Below are 15392 nucleotides of genomic sequence, written 5' to 3'. Positions count from 1 at the left end.
AACCGAAATGTTTGTGAACCGTTACACCCCTAGCACAATGCTTTTGTATTTTCCCCCTTCGATTCGGAGAAACAAATGTTTTTTCGGAGTTTAGGATGGCAGAAGAAACTACACTACCCAGAATCTTCAGCTATCGTTTGGGACTACACCATGTGCTCTGTTTGACAAACCCCGTGATTTGTCCTCAAGCTCTGTGATTGGATGTTGGAGTGGCAGTGCGCAAAGTTTACACCGAGCGTCAAACAGCATTTTGAAATGGAATGAAACCCATCGACGGCACACTATTCGAAACAGGAATCAAACGTGTCCTAGCCCCCCCCCCCCCCCCACCCCCCCCCCCCACCCCCCCCACCCCCCCTTAGGTCACAGACTCCTCCATCAGTGCAACACAATAAAACAGATACACAGAAAAAATAGTGCAAGTCAATACAAAGAAAAATAGTAAAATGGTAAAAAGTGAAATAGTGCAATAAGAGTCTATATACAAGTGATTGGAATATTATATATTAGACAAATAATTTCTAAATAGCAGCCAGATGAATGTTATGGATGTTGTTTCAAAGTTCAGGTGTTTAAGTCTTCTGGCCTGTGGGATGAAGCTGTCCCTGAGTCTGGTGGTCCGGATGCTGCAGTACCGCCTGCCAGACGGCAGCAGACAGAACAGTTTGTGGCTGAGATGATGGGGGTCTTTTATAATCCTGAGGGCTTTCTTTAAGGTTAACCTGGTATTTTTACTCCACTACATTTATTTTAGTTACTTTACAGATTTGGATTAACGATGTGAAATATAAACAACCCTTAAATCAGACTTTAGTTACACCTGACTAAAATTCAGGGAAGGTGATTGTCAAGTGCCAACAATCAGGAGAGATATTTGGTAGTGGGTGCTTGAGAAGACAAAAAATGTATCTGCAGATCCCTATAAAGCATATTCATTACTCGTTATTCTCTAATCGTTCATCGAAAACTGTATATAATAATAATGCATATCCCTTTCAAGATTTCAAGATTTTCTAAGGTTTATTGACATATCATATACACAACTACGGTATAGTTATGCAATGAATGAAAAACTTGGGTCACAGGTTCCTCAACAGTGCTTTACAAGACATCTATTGATATGTATGTACCTCCACCAATAAACTGTCGTATTCTGCACATTTCTTATTCTATTTACATACATCTTATAAGAGTATAATAAATATGTATAATATCGGTTAAAATAAGTGCTTCAACATAGTTAACATTGCAGGAAAGTTGATTGTCATGTTCCAAAACAAACCATGCAATATATTAAACGTTAAGTACTTTGTTAGGCTTAATAATTATCTGTAGATAGCCCCAAAGCTTTGTTCTTATTAAAAAGAAGACCTTAACCTAAAGTATTATTTAATGTTTAAATAAAGCCTAATTAGTTTGTCTGTTTTGCACATCCTCCTATCAGGCACTAAACTGTTTTATTGTAGAGATCATTTACAGTATCTTCTTGATATTTTCTATTCTATATTTCTATCATTGACCTTCTTCTTTCCTCCTATTTTGTATGTACTCTTAATATTATTTAAATGTTTTCATAAAATATAACACATTCAAAAGTGCTTTACAAAAATGAAATACATTAAGAAAAAGGCATTTTAAACAGTCGTTAAAAAGCAACACAATCTACCTGCATTGCATTACTCTAAACGTGTAATAACGTGCTTTAATGCCATACTGCTGTTTCCGGTTTAGTTTACGACGGATATATTCTGTTATTGTTTTGATATTTGTAACACAAAAGCGATGGGAAAAACCCACAGCAACACAGAAAAGATGGTCTTAACATGACCCAGCGGTCTAGTAGTTAATAAAAACAATAATATCAAAACTACTAGGGCTGTCAAACGATTAACATTTTTAATCAGATCAATCACAGCTTAAAAATTAATTAATCTGATTAATCACCATTCGAACTATGTCCAAAATATGCCATTTCTTTATGTATATTGTTGTGGGAATGGAAAGATAAATGAAAGAAGGCGGATATATCCATTTAACATACAGTATGTATGTATGTTTATTATAACATTGTTCTGTGTGTCAAAATGAAAGACAGCCCACACAGCTATCAATCATCAGACCGTGTGATCAGCTGTTTTAGTGCAGTTCTCCAGTGAAAGGGGGGAGTGTCCCTCCGCAGCCGGTTGGCATTGTTTTGGCACAATTCCGTTGTACAGACCGACGTTAACAGCAGGCCTGTCTGTGCACACGGAGACCGACTCTGTCGTCCGGTGATCTAATCGCCTTCTGGAAAAGCTTCACAAGTACGTGGGTATGCAAATGCGCTTAGTGACACAAGTGACGGTACGCATTTCAGATTGTTGCCGCGCATGCGTACCTGCGTACCTGCGTACCAGTTATGTGCACCCCTGTACTACACATGGATGTATAATAAGAACGGTACTACAGCAAAAGTAATCTCCGTCAGGACTTCCTGTAACAACACCACGCCGTTATCTTGATTCTGATTGGCCAGAAGACATTATCAAAGATGTTCTATTGAGAAGACGATCACTACGTGACAAAAGTTTTCAAAACCGTTTCTGGTCTTCAGTATTTCAAGACAAGTGGCTACTGAAATCAATCTTACTAACTGCTGTCTGTGCAATTCTCAGCGCGAGTTGGCAGACTTTATTTTGCTTACTTTAACATCATTTTTCATGGTGGGGCTAAGCCATTTCAATATGGGTGTAGCCTACCCCAGCCATACCCTGGCGCTGCCACTGGTGGGATGTACAGTATGGGGCGGGCCTTTCTGCACACGCGTTAAATGCGTTAAATATTTTAACCGTATAAACTAAGGAGTGACTCTCGTGAGTTTCATGTGTTTTCTTCACTCCGCTGGGAAACTGCTCTCATATTAAGAAGCATCAGATCAGTGCATGCGCTTCATCGTCCAATCAGTGAGCGATACACAGTAAGGGGGCGGGGCGAGTGGCTGAGGATTTCACCGGATGATGGTCTGACGGTTCCTCGATTATCGCTTCTCGATTCTCGGTCCTCTGGCACAAATAAGGGCAATGGGACGCTACTCAAGATGGAAAAATCTACTTCCGGTGAGACAGAGGAGCGAGGAGGAGGAAATGAAAAATAAGAGAAGTGAGATGCAGCCACAGTGTCAGCTGCAGCAGAAAGGACTGAGAGGCAGAGAGAGCTGGAGGGGCGTCGACAAAACATCCAGCAGAGAATCCAGGACGGAGAGAAGGAGGTTCCGCAGGTTATTGGGAGGGGCATGAGGGCGGAGGAGGTCCGATTAGTACTGGGGGACATGGACATGGAGGGACTTGTAGGTGAGGAGGAGGATTTTTGTAGGAAATGCGGGACTTGACCGGCAGCCAGTGGAGGTGGATGAGGGTGGGAGTGATGTGATGCCACGGCTTTGTGTGCGTGAGTACCCTGGCAGCACAGTTTTGGACAAACTGGAGCCTGTCCAGGGTTTTGTTGGATACCCCGAACAGGACACCATTGCAGTAGTCCAAGCGGGAGGTGACAAATGCATGTACTAGGGTTTCAGCAACAGACTCTGAGAGTGACGGTCGGAGTCTGGCAATGTTCTTTGGCTGGAAAAGGCAGAGTTGGTGACGGACTTGACGTGGGAATGGAAGAAAGGGTGGAGTCAAAGATGACACCCAGGTTGCGGACTTCAGGAGATGGAGCAGCCGTCACCCTTGAGGATGAAGTCACCAACCTTCAGGAGCAGTGCCTTGGGTGCCACAACCATGAGCTCTGTTTTCTTAATGTTAAGCTTGAGGACATTTGATGACATCCAGGTTTTTATTTCATGCAGGCAGTTGACAAGGGACTGAGGGGGGAGCTGGGAGGATGGAGTAGTGCTGAGATAGATTTGGGTATCATCAGCATAGCAGTGGAAGTTGAGTCCATAATGGCGAATGTAAATGGTGAACAGGAGGGGGCCAAGCACAGAGCCTTGGGGGACACCATGATTGACTATGGCTGGAGGGGAATTCGAGCCACTGATGGTTCCCTGTTGTGGAAATAGGATGCAAACCAGGATAGGGCGGTGCCAGTGACACAAGAGGTCAGATAGGCGGTTGAGGAGGATGGTGTGGGAGATGGTGTCAAATGCTGCAGAGAGGTCCAGGAGGATGAGGATGCTGAGGCGGCCAGAGTCAGCAGCAATGAGGAGATTGTTGATGAACTTGATGAGGGTGGTCTCGGTGCTGTGATGAAGTCTGAAGCCGGATCGGAGGGGCTCAAAGAGCTCATAGTTGGACATGTGCAGATGGAGTTGGCCGGCGACTACTCTTTCCAGAGTCTAGAGTCTGTAGTTGCATTAAGGAATTTCCCCCCAAATATCAACAAGTTTTAAAAAGTTTTAAATAAAGAGGCAAGCACATGGTAAAAAAATAAACAGCACACATTGTTTTTATTCTTTTTAGGAAAGAACATTATCTTTACTTGGAGATCTGAAGAAAATGGATGATATGTCATAAATTATGTCTAAATACTCTTATTGCACCTTGTTAATGACAGATAACACACCCTGTCTCTCACGCAAAGAGTTGTTGAATGCAGTTAAACCCGTTCCCCTTGCTTCCTGCTCCCAAACACACTGAGCTACACCCACTCAAGGTATTTCAATGTTCCCGCCCCTTCACAGGTTGCAACAAGCAACATGTTAAAAGAGAAAGCTGTTTCCTCATTCTCTGCATTGACTGAGCAAAAGCAGGAGGAGAGGAGATTTGTTGTCCGTCAGAGATTGTTTCTGTTCAGAGAAAGTGGATATTTGACCTTCTGTCTGCAGTCCGTAACTATCACTGAGAGGTGAGATGGCGCAGAAAGGAGTTCAGCTGGACCGGGAAACCTTCTCTTGTTCCATCTGTCTGGATCTACTGAAGGATCCGGTGGCTATTCCCTGTGGACACAGCTACTGCATGGACTGTATCAAACACCACTGGGATGGAGAGCTAATCTACAGCTGCCCTCAGTGTAGAAAGAGCTTCACACCGAGGCCTGTCCTGCTGAAGAACACCATGTTAGCAGATTTAGTGGAGAAGCTGAAGAAGACTGGACTTGAAGAAGCTCCTGCTGATCACTGCTATGCTGGAGCTGAAGATGTGGCCTGTGATTTCTGCACTGGGAGAAAACTGAGAGCCTGTAAGTCCTGTCTGCAGTGTTTGGCCTCTTACTGTGACAAACACCTCCAGCCTCATTTTGACTCGGCTACGTTCAAAAAACACAAGCTGGTGGAGCCCTCCAAGAAGCTCCAGGAGAACATCTGCTCTCGTCACGACGAGGTGATGAAGCTGTTCTGCCGGACTGATCAGCAGAGTATCTGTTCTCTCTGCTCTGTGGACGAACACAAAGGACACGACACGGTGTCAGCTGCAGCAGAGAGGACTGAGAGGCAGAGAGAGCTGGAGGGGAGTCGACTAAACATCCAGCAGAGAATCCAGGACGGAGAGAAGGAGGTGAAGCTGCTTCAGCAGGAGGTGGAGGCCTTCAATGGCTCTGCTGATAAAGTAGTGGAGGACAGTGAGAAGATGTTCACTGAGCTGATCCGTCTCATGGAGAGAAGAAGCTCTGATGTGAAGCAGCAGCTCAGATCCCAGCAGAAGAGTGAAGTGAGTCGAGTCAGAGAGTTCCAGGAGAAGCTGAAGCAGGAGATCTCTGAGCTGAAGAGAAGAGACGCTGAGCTGAAGCTGCTCTCTCACACAGAGGATCACAACCAGTTTCTGCTCAGCTACCCCTCCTCACTGCCAGCCCTCAGTGAAGCTACACACTCCTCCAGCTTCAACATCCTTCCTCTGAGCTACTTTGAGGACGTGACGGCGGCCCTGTCAGCAGTCAGAGACAAACTACAGGACGTCCTGAGAGAGGAATGGACAAACGTCTCATTGACTGAAGTGGATGTTTTACTGCCAGCAGCAGAGCCCACCACCAGAGCTGGGTTCTTAAGATATTCACAGGAGATCACTCTGGATCCAAACACAGCACACACAGAGCTGTTATTATCTGAAGGGAGCAGAAAAGTAACATTCATGAAAGAACAGTCTTATTCTAGTCACCCAGACAGATTCACTGATTGGCCTCAGGTCCTGAGTAGAGAGAGTCTGACTGGACGTTGTTACTGGGAGGTGGAGCGGAGAGGGGGAGCAGTTTTTGTAGCAGTCGCATACAAGAATATCCGCAGAGCAGGGGGTGAATGTGGATTTGGACTCAATGACAAATCTTGGTCCTTATATTGTAAACAAAACAGTTATTCATTTCTTTACAACGGTATCAAAATTCCCGTCTCAGGTCCTCAGTCCTCCAGAGTAGGAGTGTACCTGGATCACAGAGCAGGTATTCTGTCCTTCTACAGCGTCTCTGAAACCATGACTCTCCTCCACAGAGTCCAGACCACATTCACTCAGCCGCTACATGCTGGACTTTTGGTTTGTGACGCAGCTGAGTTGTGTAAACTGAAATAGCCTGAATTCATTTGAGGAACTCTTCTACTTCTTAAACTCTTTGTGTGTCCATCATTGTTGCTGAGAGCTGAGTGTTCATGTCTTCACTGCACAGAGATCAGCTGTCAATCAAACATTATGGGATGTGCTTTAACATCTTCTCATGAGTTGTTCTGTAGATGTTGGAGTTTCTTTAGGCGGCGCTCCTTCCTGTGTCTGTTTAGCCATGGAGGCTGTCACTGCTCAGGAGGATTTCTGTTAACCTCAACTGATATTTCTCTGCATGGAAATGTAAACTTTGCTCTAAATATTTGTTGAATATCGATATTGATGTATTTGTATGTTGTTTCTGTTGTAAAGCATGAGAGAGAGAAAGCATCTCCTATTTTATTTTAAAGGTCTTTTATTTTTGATTAAGTCTCAATGTGTTGAATGCATAAATGAAAGTTTGAAGAAGGAACTAAAACACATTCAAAGAAAAGTCATACAAAAGAAAAACAGGTTGAGTTTGTAGTAAATTGTGTTTCTATTTTCAAGATGAGTGCCACATTAACATGTCTGTAAAAATTAAATGTTGGGGTTTTCTTGTTAATAAAAGAAGAGGAAAAAAGTGAAAATCTCAGTCTTTTGTTTTTTTCATTATAAAAATATCTATCAATTTGATTATTTTTTATGATTAAGAAAAATAAATGAATTCAGATTTTCTTTTCTTTCTCAGAAGAACATGTGAAAGCCTTTTAGCAGCTCTTTCAGTAAACCCTGTTCACGTTTGGTCAGGTTGATGTAGATGTCTCTTCATTTAAATGTGCTTTGGCTCATGCAAATTCCCTGAAATGTGGTCGTGTCCCAGCTCACTAAAACACGTAGTAGTTCAGCCTCTCCTGAAAAAAACGAACCTAGATCAAAACGTTCACAACAACTACAGGCCTATATCCAAGCTGCCTTTTATTTCAAAAGTGTTAGAGAAAGTTTTTGCCAAACAGCTTACTGCTGTCTTTACTGCAAACACGATTTTAGATAAGTTCCAATCAGGTTTTCGTCAGAAGCATTCCACTGAAACCGCTCTCCTTAGAGTCTCCGACGACGTAATGATGTCTTCGGATAGGGGTGAATGCTCCGTTTTAGTGCTGCTGGACCTTAGCGCAGCTTTTGACACTGGATCACGGAATAATGATGGAAAGGCTCAGGCAGGTGGGTGTCTCAGGGAGGGCCCTGAAATGGTTCTCCTCCTACCTTTCAGATAGGAGCTTCTCTGTGTCTTTAGCCCCTTTCACTTCTGATACTGCTGCTCTTACCTATGGTGTGCCTCAAGGTTCTGTTTTGGGTACTATTATATTGTCCTTATATATAGGCGCGTTCACACCGGAGTACTTTTCCCCCTACTTTTCCCATTGAGTTCCGTTAGTATCGTGTCTAGTGTCGCGTTGACACCAAAAAGAGTACTTAGTGCCGGGAACTTTTACCCCCATTTGTAGTGCCTGCTAGAGAGGTGGTACTATCCTGGTACCAAAAAAGTTCAAATTTCTACTGGCTGGGCGAATTGCAAACCATGCCCCGTAAAACTCTGAAAAGTTTTGTGAAGCCGCCATTGTATTTACTGGCATTAGCATTATTAGCATTAGCCCCTCGCACCAACAGAGAGAGAATAACTTATGGCAACACAAAAGAAAACATGGGAGCGGTGGAGATGAGGAGGTTTCGGCGTTCTGGCGATTTACTCGGAAGGCTTCAGTAGAAGCTGCTGGGAGTCCCAGCAGTTTCAGCTGAAGCCAGTCCCCAACTCCGGGGACTTCCGGCCGGGGACTTCGGGTGGCAGTATACGCCGTGAAGTTGTTTGCGGCATGCCAGTAAACCCAAAGCAGAGGAAGACGAAGTGACGTCAGCGGCTTATTTGCGTAATCTTCCCTCAGGGAACTTATTCCGGTGTGAACGCGGTTGGTACTTAGTGCCCTGGGGTACTTAGTGCCGGGGCACTAAATGCCGGCACTAAGTACGGCAAAGTACTTGGTGTGAAAGCGGCTTATGCTCCCCTTAGGTCAGGTTATCAGCAGATTTAGTATTATTTCCTACCACTGTTACGCTGATGATATTCAACTCTATGTCTCTTATAAACCTGATAATCCCGGCTGGATGTCTAACAACTTTTTGCAACTTAATTCAGACAAAACAGAGGTTCTTATCATTAGCCGCGTTCACACCAAGTACTTTGCCGTACTTAGTTCCCAGCACTTAGTTCCCCCATGGAACTAAGAGCCGATCGCGTTCACACCGGAATAAGTTCCCTGAGGGAAGATTACGCAAATGAGCCGCTGACGTCACTGCTTTGGGTTTACTGGCAGGCCGCAAACAACTTCAAGGCGTATACTGCCACCCGAAGTCTCCGGCCGGAAGTCCCCGGAGAAACATGTTATTGCATTATTACGTTTATGGTGTAAATACAGCCTATCTACCAATTGGATCAAATATAAAAGTCAGCCGAATTAGTGTTGATACTGCAAGGAGACGTATTGTGTGAAAAGAAATGTAAGATGTTGTTTAATGCTGATATATTTATGATCCACGTCACGTTTTCAGTTTTGGCGGCAGTCTTCTCATCAGGGCTCTATCAATAGAGAACTACAGCAGATATGTAACATTTAATGCAGCCGAACCGTGTATTACAATGCCTTTATGTGACGACTTTCAAAGAGAAAAGCAAGCACACTCGGAATAAAGTATTACTGTATTTAAAAAAACTATTTTTTCGGATTTCACATCGCATAAAAACCATTTCCCAACGTGCATTGTGGCTAAAACATCGAATCACCGAGCCTAGGACCTTGCCTACTTCTGTTTCCGGTATTTTTTATGACGGATGTATTTTGTTATGCACACATTCCTTCACATTTACGTTTTAATTTACATTAAAGTATTTTGTGAGGCCTTCTGAAATGGTTCTAATTGAAGAGTTTGTAAATTAACATGAACCGAAGCTGTTGCCTGGCATCGCAATCGTACAACGTCACATCCGTTAATTCCACATCCAAACGCATGGATTAACATCGATTTAATCATTAATGTGGCCTTTGTTTCTGCTAAAAGAGGTGACGACCAGCTGGGGCAACAAGAACATCGGCGAAATCGAGTGTGACTATTACAAAATAAATCATTATTATATTAATATTGACAATAATAACCGACCGTCGGGGTAGCATTTGCTTGGCATTCCCGGGTATATCTCCACTGGTTGGGCCATGTTAACAATACCGTGTAACTGTCACGTTTGAAGGGACAAAATCGTGACATCTTCACGTCTCCCAGCATGGTAAATCGTCACATGTTCACGTCTTGCCGTGATACCGGTTTGCTTTTTTTGTGTGACACCGCTCAATGAACTACATCTCTGGTCTTGCACAACACACATCACCAAGATGGCCGTCAATACTGTCTTGCCAAACAAGGGATTGACTACCCTCACTATCACCACAATGAAACACGTCCAGAAGAATGTCATGCAAAGCTGCCTGACTTCCTTCTATTCTCCCTGATCTTTTTAATGTTCAATGTTAACCATTTGTGCAGATAGCATGACGTAGAAAAGATCCCCGATGCTAATGTAGCGTTAGCGTTAGCATGTCTCTCGCGGGGGCATCCGGGCTTAAACGGTGTATTATAGAATGATCACACCGGTGTGACAGTACTCTTCAAAGGGTTCACAAAATATGACTACTCCTCTTACTGTTTCACATTTTGGGTTACTTAATGTTACTTCATGTTAAGGCTAACCAGGAATTATTGTGTGGGTGGGCCTGGAGAAATGTAGGTGGGCCAGGGGGAGACTTATTAAGCGTGGGGTCTGAGCTAAAATTAATTATTTTAATTATTTTTTAATGCACTAATTGAACATAAGCATAAACTAGCAGTGAAAACAAAAACATAGGCAAGGCGGCCTCAGAATGTGTGTAAAACTGACATTCACATGACTGGCTCGTCGGCCACAGCTTGTTTATCCTTGACAGTCGCACAGTGGGCACACACTGAGAGCCTTTTCATATTCAGCAAATGTGTACACGCTTCACTGCAGACCTCAAGAAGAAATAAGACTTTCATTCACTGACGGCAAACCTTACTTTACTTACTAATTTACTCACAGTAAAAAAATGCACTCCCTATTCCATTGTCATGAAGGTGGATTCTAACTATATCCCGAATACGTTTGATTGGATCCAGGCTAGAAACATGTTCATTTCTGCTGTAAAGTTGGGGGGTCTATGGAAATTGCTCCTTTCTGCATCCATCCCCTGCCGGCCACTAGATTAACTGCAGCTTGTGGCACTTCCTTCGGGGCTTCCCGGCTCTGCGCTATGACGCGCTGATTGGCTGTGGGTGGGCCAGACGTGGTTAAGGCTAATACAAATGACAAGGCTAAGGCTGTAATGCTAACTAACGTACTTGCTACTAGCTAGGTAGCTAACTTGATCCAGCCACTCCTGGCCCTTTCATCAGACGGGAAGCGAAAGAACGAGCAAGACCCATTGCTGGTGTGATTGGGCGGCTGTGGCTCAGTGGACAGAGTGCTGGACTTCGAATCAGGGGGTAGCAAGTTTGAGTCCCACTGCAGTCAGCATGTCGTTGTGTCCCTGAGACACTTCACCCCAAATTGCTCCTGTGGGGATTGTCCACAGCACTGTCTGAATGTATGTAAGTGGCTTTGGATAAAAGCGTCTAACACGTCGGCAGCTTTTCAGTAGCTCGTCGCTTGCGGTTCACAGACTGTGTAGAATAAATCCGACGACAATCAATGTACCTGAATCAGTCCGTCTCGCTGCGGCTCAGACACACATGGATTTATGTTTTAAAAAATACTCGCGTTAGCGCCATTTTTTGGTAGATTTAATCAAGTCTTGGATTGCAGAGTATGAATGTCCTCTTGCTATTTTCAGTTGATAAATACTTGTGTAAAGTTTGTGAAGGCAGGAGGAAAAAAGCTTCCGCGATCACCTCTGTTCCTTCAAACCCCGCCCCCTCCCTAAAAATAATGAGTGACAGGCTGATAGTAACCTGATAGAAACTTTAGTGTTCACTTAATCACTGATTGAGATGATAAAGCTAACTTAATCTCATACATTCATGGTATTTATTTAACAGTATAGACAGAGAATAAGTGTGCACCAACATGCAGTATTTTTGTTTTGATATGCTGTTGTAAATACTCCTGTTGTCTGCTGTGTTCAGACTCAAGTCCTGTGTGTGTGATGCCACATTCAGGACATTCAGTGTCCTTTTTTAACAGAAGACCGTTGCTAGAAGCTGCAGCTAGACTGCAGAATTATTACTTTTTTGTTTTTGAGGATGGAACAATTTCACACACAGATATAGGGAGGCTAGACCTATACAATTGATTTATTATGGTTTATAATTTCATGTCAAGACGAAGAAGAAGATGGCTGAACTGTTCAGTGTCAATCCTGTGGAGATGGAAATGGAGGTTATAAATCTCCAAAATCATGTTCAGCTTAAGTCTCAGCAAAACTCACAACATTTCTGGAGCCTTGTAGTCCCGGAAAAACTATAAGAACATCACCAAGCAGCACTGAACATGTCTGCTTTATTTGGCTCTACATGTGAAGCAGCTTTTTCCGACATGAATGTCATGAAATCTAAATACAGAACGAGACTGACTGATGAACATTTAAATGACTATTAGAGTGAACCTAAGTGGGTACATAGCATACACCTCTATGGTGGACTCCATGCTGTGCCAGTCATCTCACTAACTGAAAAAGAGTGAATCCCACTTATTTTACACATGTGCCATAAGATGCTTGTAAGGTGGTGATTAAGGTGATGTGTTTTCTATGTGGGCCATAATAATAATCTTTTTCTTGGCCATAATCATATGCGAGAAATAGTTTTTTTCTTGGACCTTGGTGTAAAGTTAAGATGTTTGATAAGCATTAGGTATTGCAATTTTACACGTGTACAAAAGTAGCTTAATTCAACTGGTGAGTGCTCTGTGAATAAATGTAAGCGATGTGATGCAAGTAGTTTTCATTTTTCAAAGTAGCTCTCAGATGAAGAAAGGTTAGAAACCCCTGGTCTAACAAATGACATGTGATGTAATGATTACAATCTGGTACAAAGCACACATGCATTTTGTTATCTTAGCTATCTCTTATTTAGTGGAGGAAAACAATTATGACATCGCTTACCGGGATTTGTAGTCTTTCTAGTTGCGTATTTTTCATAGTCTTATATTTCAAGTTTTACGAAAACTGACTTTTTTCACATGGAAATTATTTTTTTAAGATTGACAAACATCATATGTGTAGTTCGTGCTTCGGGCTTACCTTGATTGCTGATTGGCTAATGGTTACACAATACAACACATCGTTATGACATCATAAAGTGGCCAAAATCTGATCAGCTCATTTTCAGACAGGTTTTTATAGAAATGGATCAAAAAGAGAGAGAATCTTTGTTCCTGAAACTTTCAGAGTCTCTTTCCACAGAGGGGACACATGTTGATGTAGAAGAGACATGGAGAAGAGGGGACACATGTTGATGTAGAAGAGACATGAAGAAGAGGGGACACATGTTGATGTAGAAGAGACATGGAGAAGAGGGGACACATGTTGATGTAGAAGAGACATGAAGAAGAGGGGACAAATGTTGATGTAGAAGAGACATGGAGAAGAGGGGACACATGTTGATGTAGAAGAGACATGAAGAAGAGGGGACAAATGTTGATGTAGAAGAGACATGGAGAAGAGGGGACACATGTTGATGTAGAAGAGACATGAAGAAGAGGGGACACATGTTGATGTAGAAGAGACATGAAGAAGAGGGGACACATGTTGATGTAGAAGAGACATGAAGAAGAGGGGACACATGTTGATGTAGAAGAGACATGAAGAAGAGGGGACACATGTTGATGTAGAAGAGACATGAAGAAGTGGGGACACAAGTTGATGTAGAAGAGACATGAAGAAGAGGGGACACATGTTGATGTAGAAGAGACATGAAGAAGAGGGGACACGAAGAAGAGGGGACACATGGTGATGTAGAAGAGACATGAAGAAGAGGGGACACATGTTGATGTAGAAGAGACATGGAGAAGAGGGGACACATGATGTAGAAGAGACATGGAAAACTGCATTTTGCATGATAGGTGACCTTTAACCCCCCCTGTTGTCCTCGGCTAAATGTGACCCGTTTCCAGATGTTTTTATGTCGGAGTGAGGGTTTGTCCTACGATAGTGCCTGTATAGAACGTTTTTTTATTATCACGTCCTTCAGGTTTCGGGTTTTATTAAAAATGTACAGCATCCGTTTGTCTTCTGGGGTCCAATTCAAGGTTCAAGGCTTTTATTGTCATCTGTACTTAGCTACAGTGTACTTAGCTACAGTGTAGTTCTGTCGATGAAAATCTTAGGTCACAGGCTCCTCCAACAGTGGAACAGAACAACACAAATCTTTTGTAAAATCATTCAATATTTTAGCCTTTTTTTTTTAAATCATATTTTATTTTGTGTAAATGAGGTCAATTAACCATATATTTAAAAATAGAAGGGTACAACTTGTTATAAGTCAGGATATGGCTTGCTTAAAATGTGTAACACAGACTATTTACACCAGGGGTGTCCAAACTACGGCCCGGGGTCCAAATGCGGCCCGCTGACAATTTTGAATCGGCCCTCAACAAATAAAAAAAATATAATCCGAAACTTGTGCTCGTCTTATATTGTACTTCTTAAATATAAAAATATATTACACAGTATTCATGTGTTAATAAGACCACCTTTCTAATAATTCAGTCAAATAAAGTTGGAAACATTTTCTAACATATCCTAGTTGTTAGAAAAAAGCTCAATGTTTCCCAAAATGATTTAAAACAAGCTTGAAATACATCCTTCCTATTTCTCCTTATTATAATCAATCTGAGGCTTCTGTTTTAAGGGATGAGCTGTCATTAAACTTTAAAAATATATGTTGTCTTTTATTGATTGCAGTTTCTATATAGAATTATATTGGGTCAGTGTCAAATTTCAAGATTAAATTGATTAAAGGTCCCATGTCATGCTTTTCTGGTTAGTAGCCTACCCGTCCCCTTGTGTGTTATGAAGGTTTCTCTGCATGTAAACGGTCTGTAGAGTCACAAACCCTCAAAGTACACTCTGTAGCGAGTAAAACTCTAACACAGAGAAGACCTGTCTCTGCTGCCCCAGAACGCCTCGCTGGACATTTCTCTTTTTCCATTGTTTGCTTCTTATAGTGTAGTAAGTAGTTATGTATTGGGTATATTGACGTAACGTCTCCTCACAGACACAATCTTTTCTCAGCTGCAGCTCCGCGGATTTCTCAGCCTGAGACGGCGAGACACGGCGGGGCTCGGGCTCGTTCTGAGCACACACGCAGACTCACAGCCAGGCTGCAGGTGTGTGTGTGTGTGTGTGTGTGTGTGTGTGTGTGTGTGTGTGTGTGTGTGTGTGTGTGTGTGTGTGTGTGTGTGTGTGTGTGTGTGTGTGTGTGTGTGTGTGTGTGTGTGCGCGCTCACTGCTCGGGCTGGGTGTTACTGTGTCTCACAGATCCCCTGCAGCAAGCCGGCTCACACTGTCCGCTCCTAACAGCAGCGAGCCCCGCAACGTCCCTCCAACACGGCACCCAGACCCCACGCAGCATTCTCATCTGTTTGTCATTGCTGGTGTCATTTTCTGGTTGCTAACAAACGCCATTGTAACACATAATCACTGATGTTCCGCTGTAACGGTGGTGGACTCATCAGAACAGAGTGGGCGAGCTGACCAATCAGAGCACAGTGGGCTCATAGGGAGGGGGGTGGGGGGTCAGGAGCTCCAACAAGCTGTTTAGGACAGAGAGTGAATACACATACTTTACAGAGATGCTGTTTGAGAAACCAATGTGAGTTTGGAAAATTGAACAATGTAAATCTATTCTAGT

General features: G+C 43.0%; 1 protein-coding gene across 1 annotated transcript in view; it reads left to right on the top strand.

The window, feature by feature from the left end:
- The first annotated feature begins 4767 nt into the window (after positions 1-4767).
- LOC307020643 (tripartite motif-containing protein 16-like) overlaps positions 4768-15392 on the top strand; it is a 282404-nt gene continuing 271779 nt past the window's right edge. Inside the window, exon 1 of the mRNA XM_079652153.1 lies at positions 4768-5207. Coding sequence (XP_079508279.1) covers positions 4830-5207 — 378 coding nt within the window. The 5' untranslated portion in view covers positions 4768-4829. The remainder of the gene's footprint in view (positions 5208-15392) is intronic.

This window comes from Notothenia rossii (assembly GCF_949606895.1).
Source record: "Notothenia rossii genome assembly, chromosome: 9".
In the NCBI taxonomy this organism is placed as follows: Eukaryota; Metazoa; Chordata; class Actinopteri; order Perciformes; family Nototheniidae; genus Notothenia; species Notothenia rossii.
Note: the sequence above shows the minus strand (reverse complement) of the source record. Positions and strands in the feature narration are given on the sequence as shown.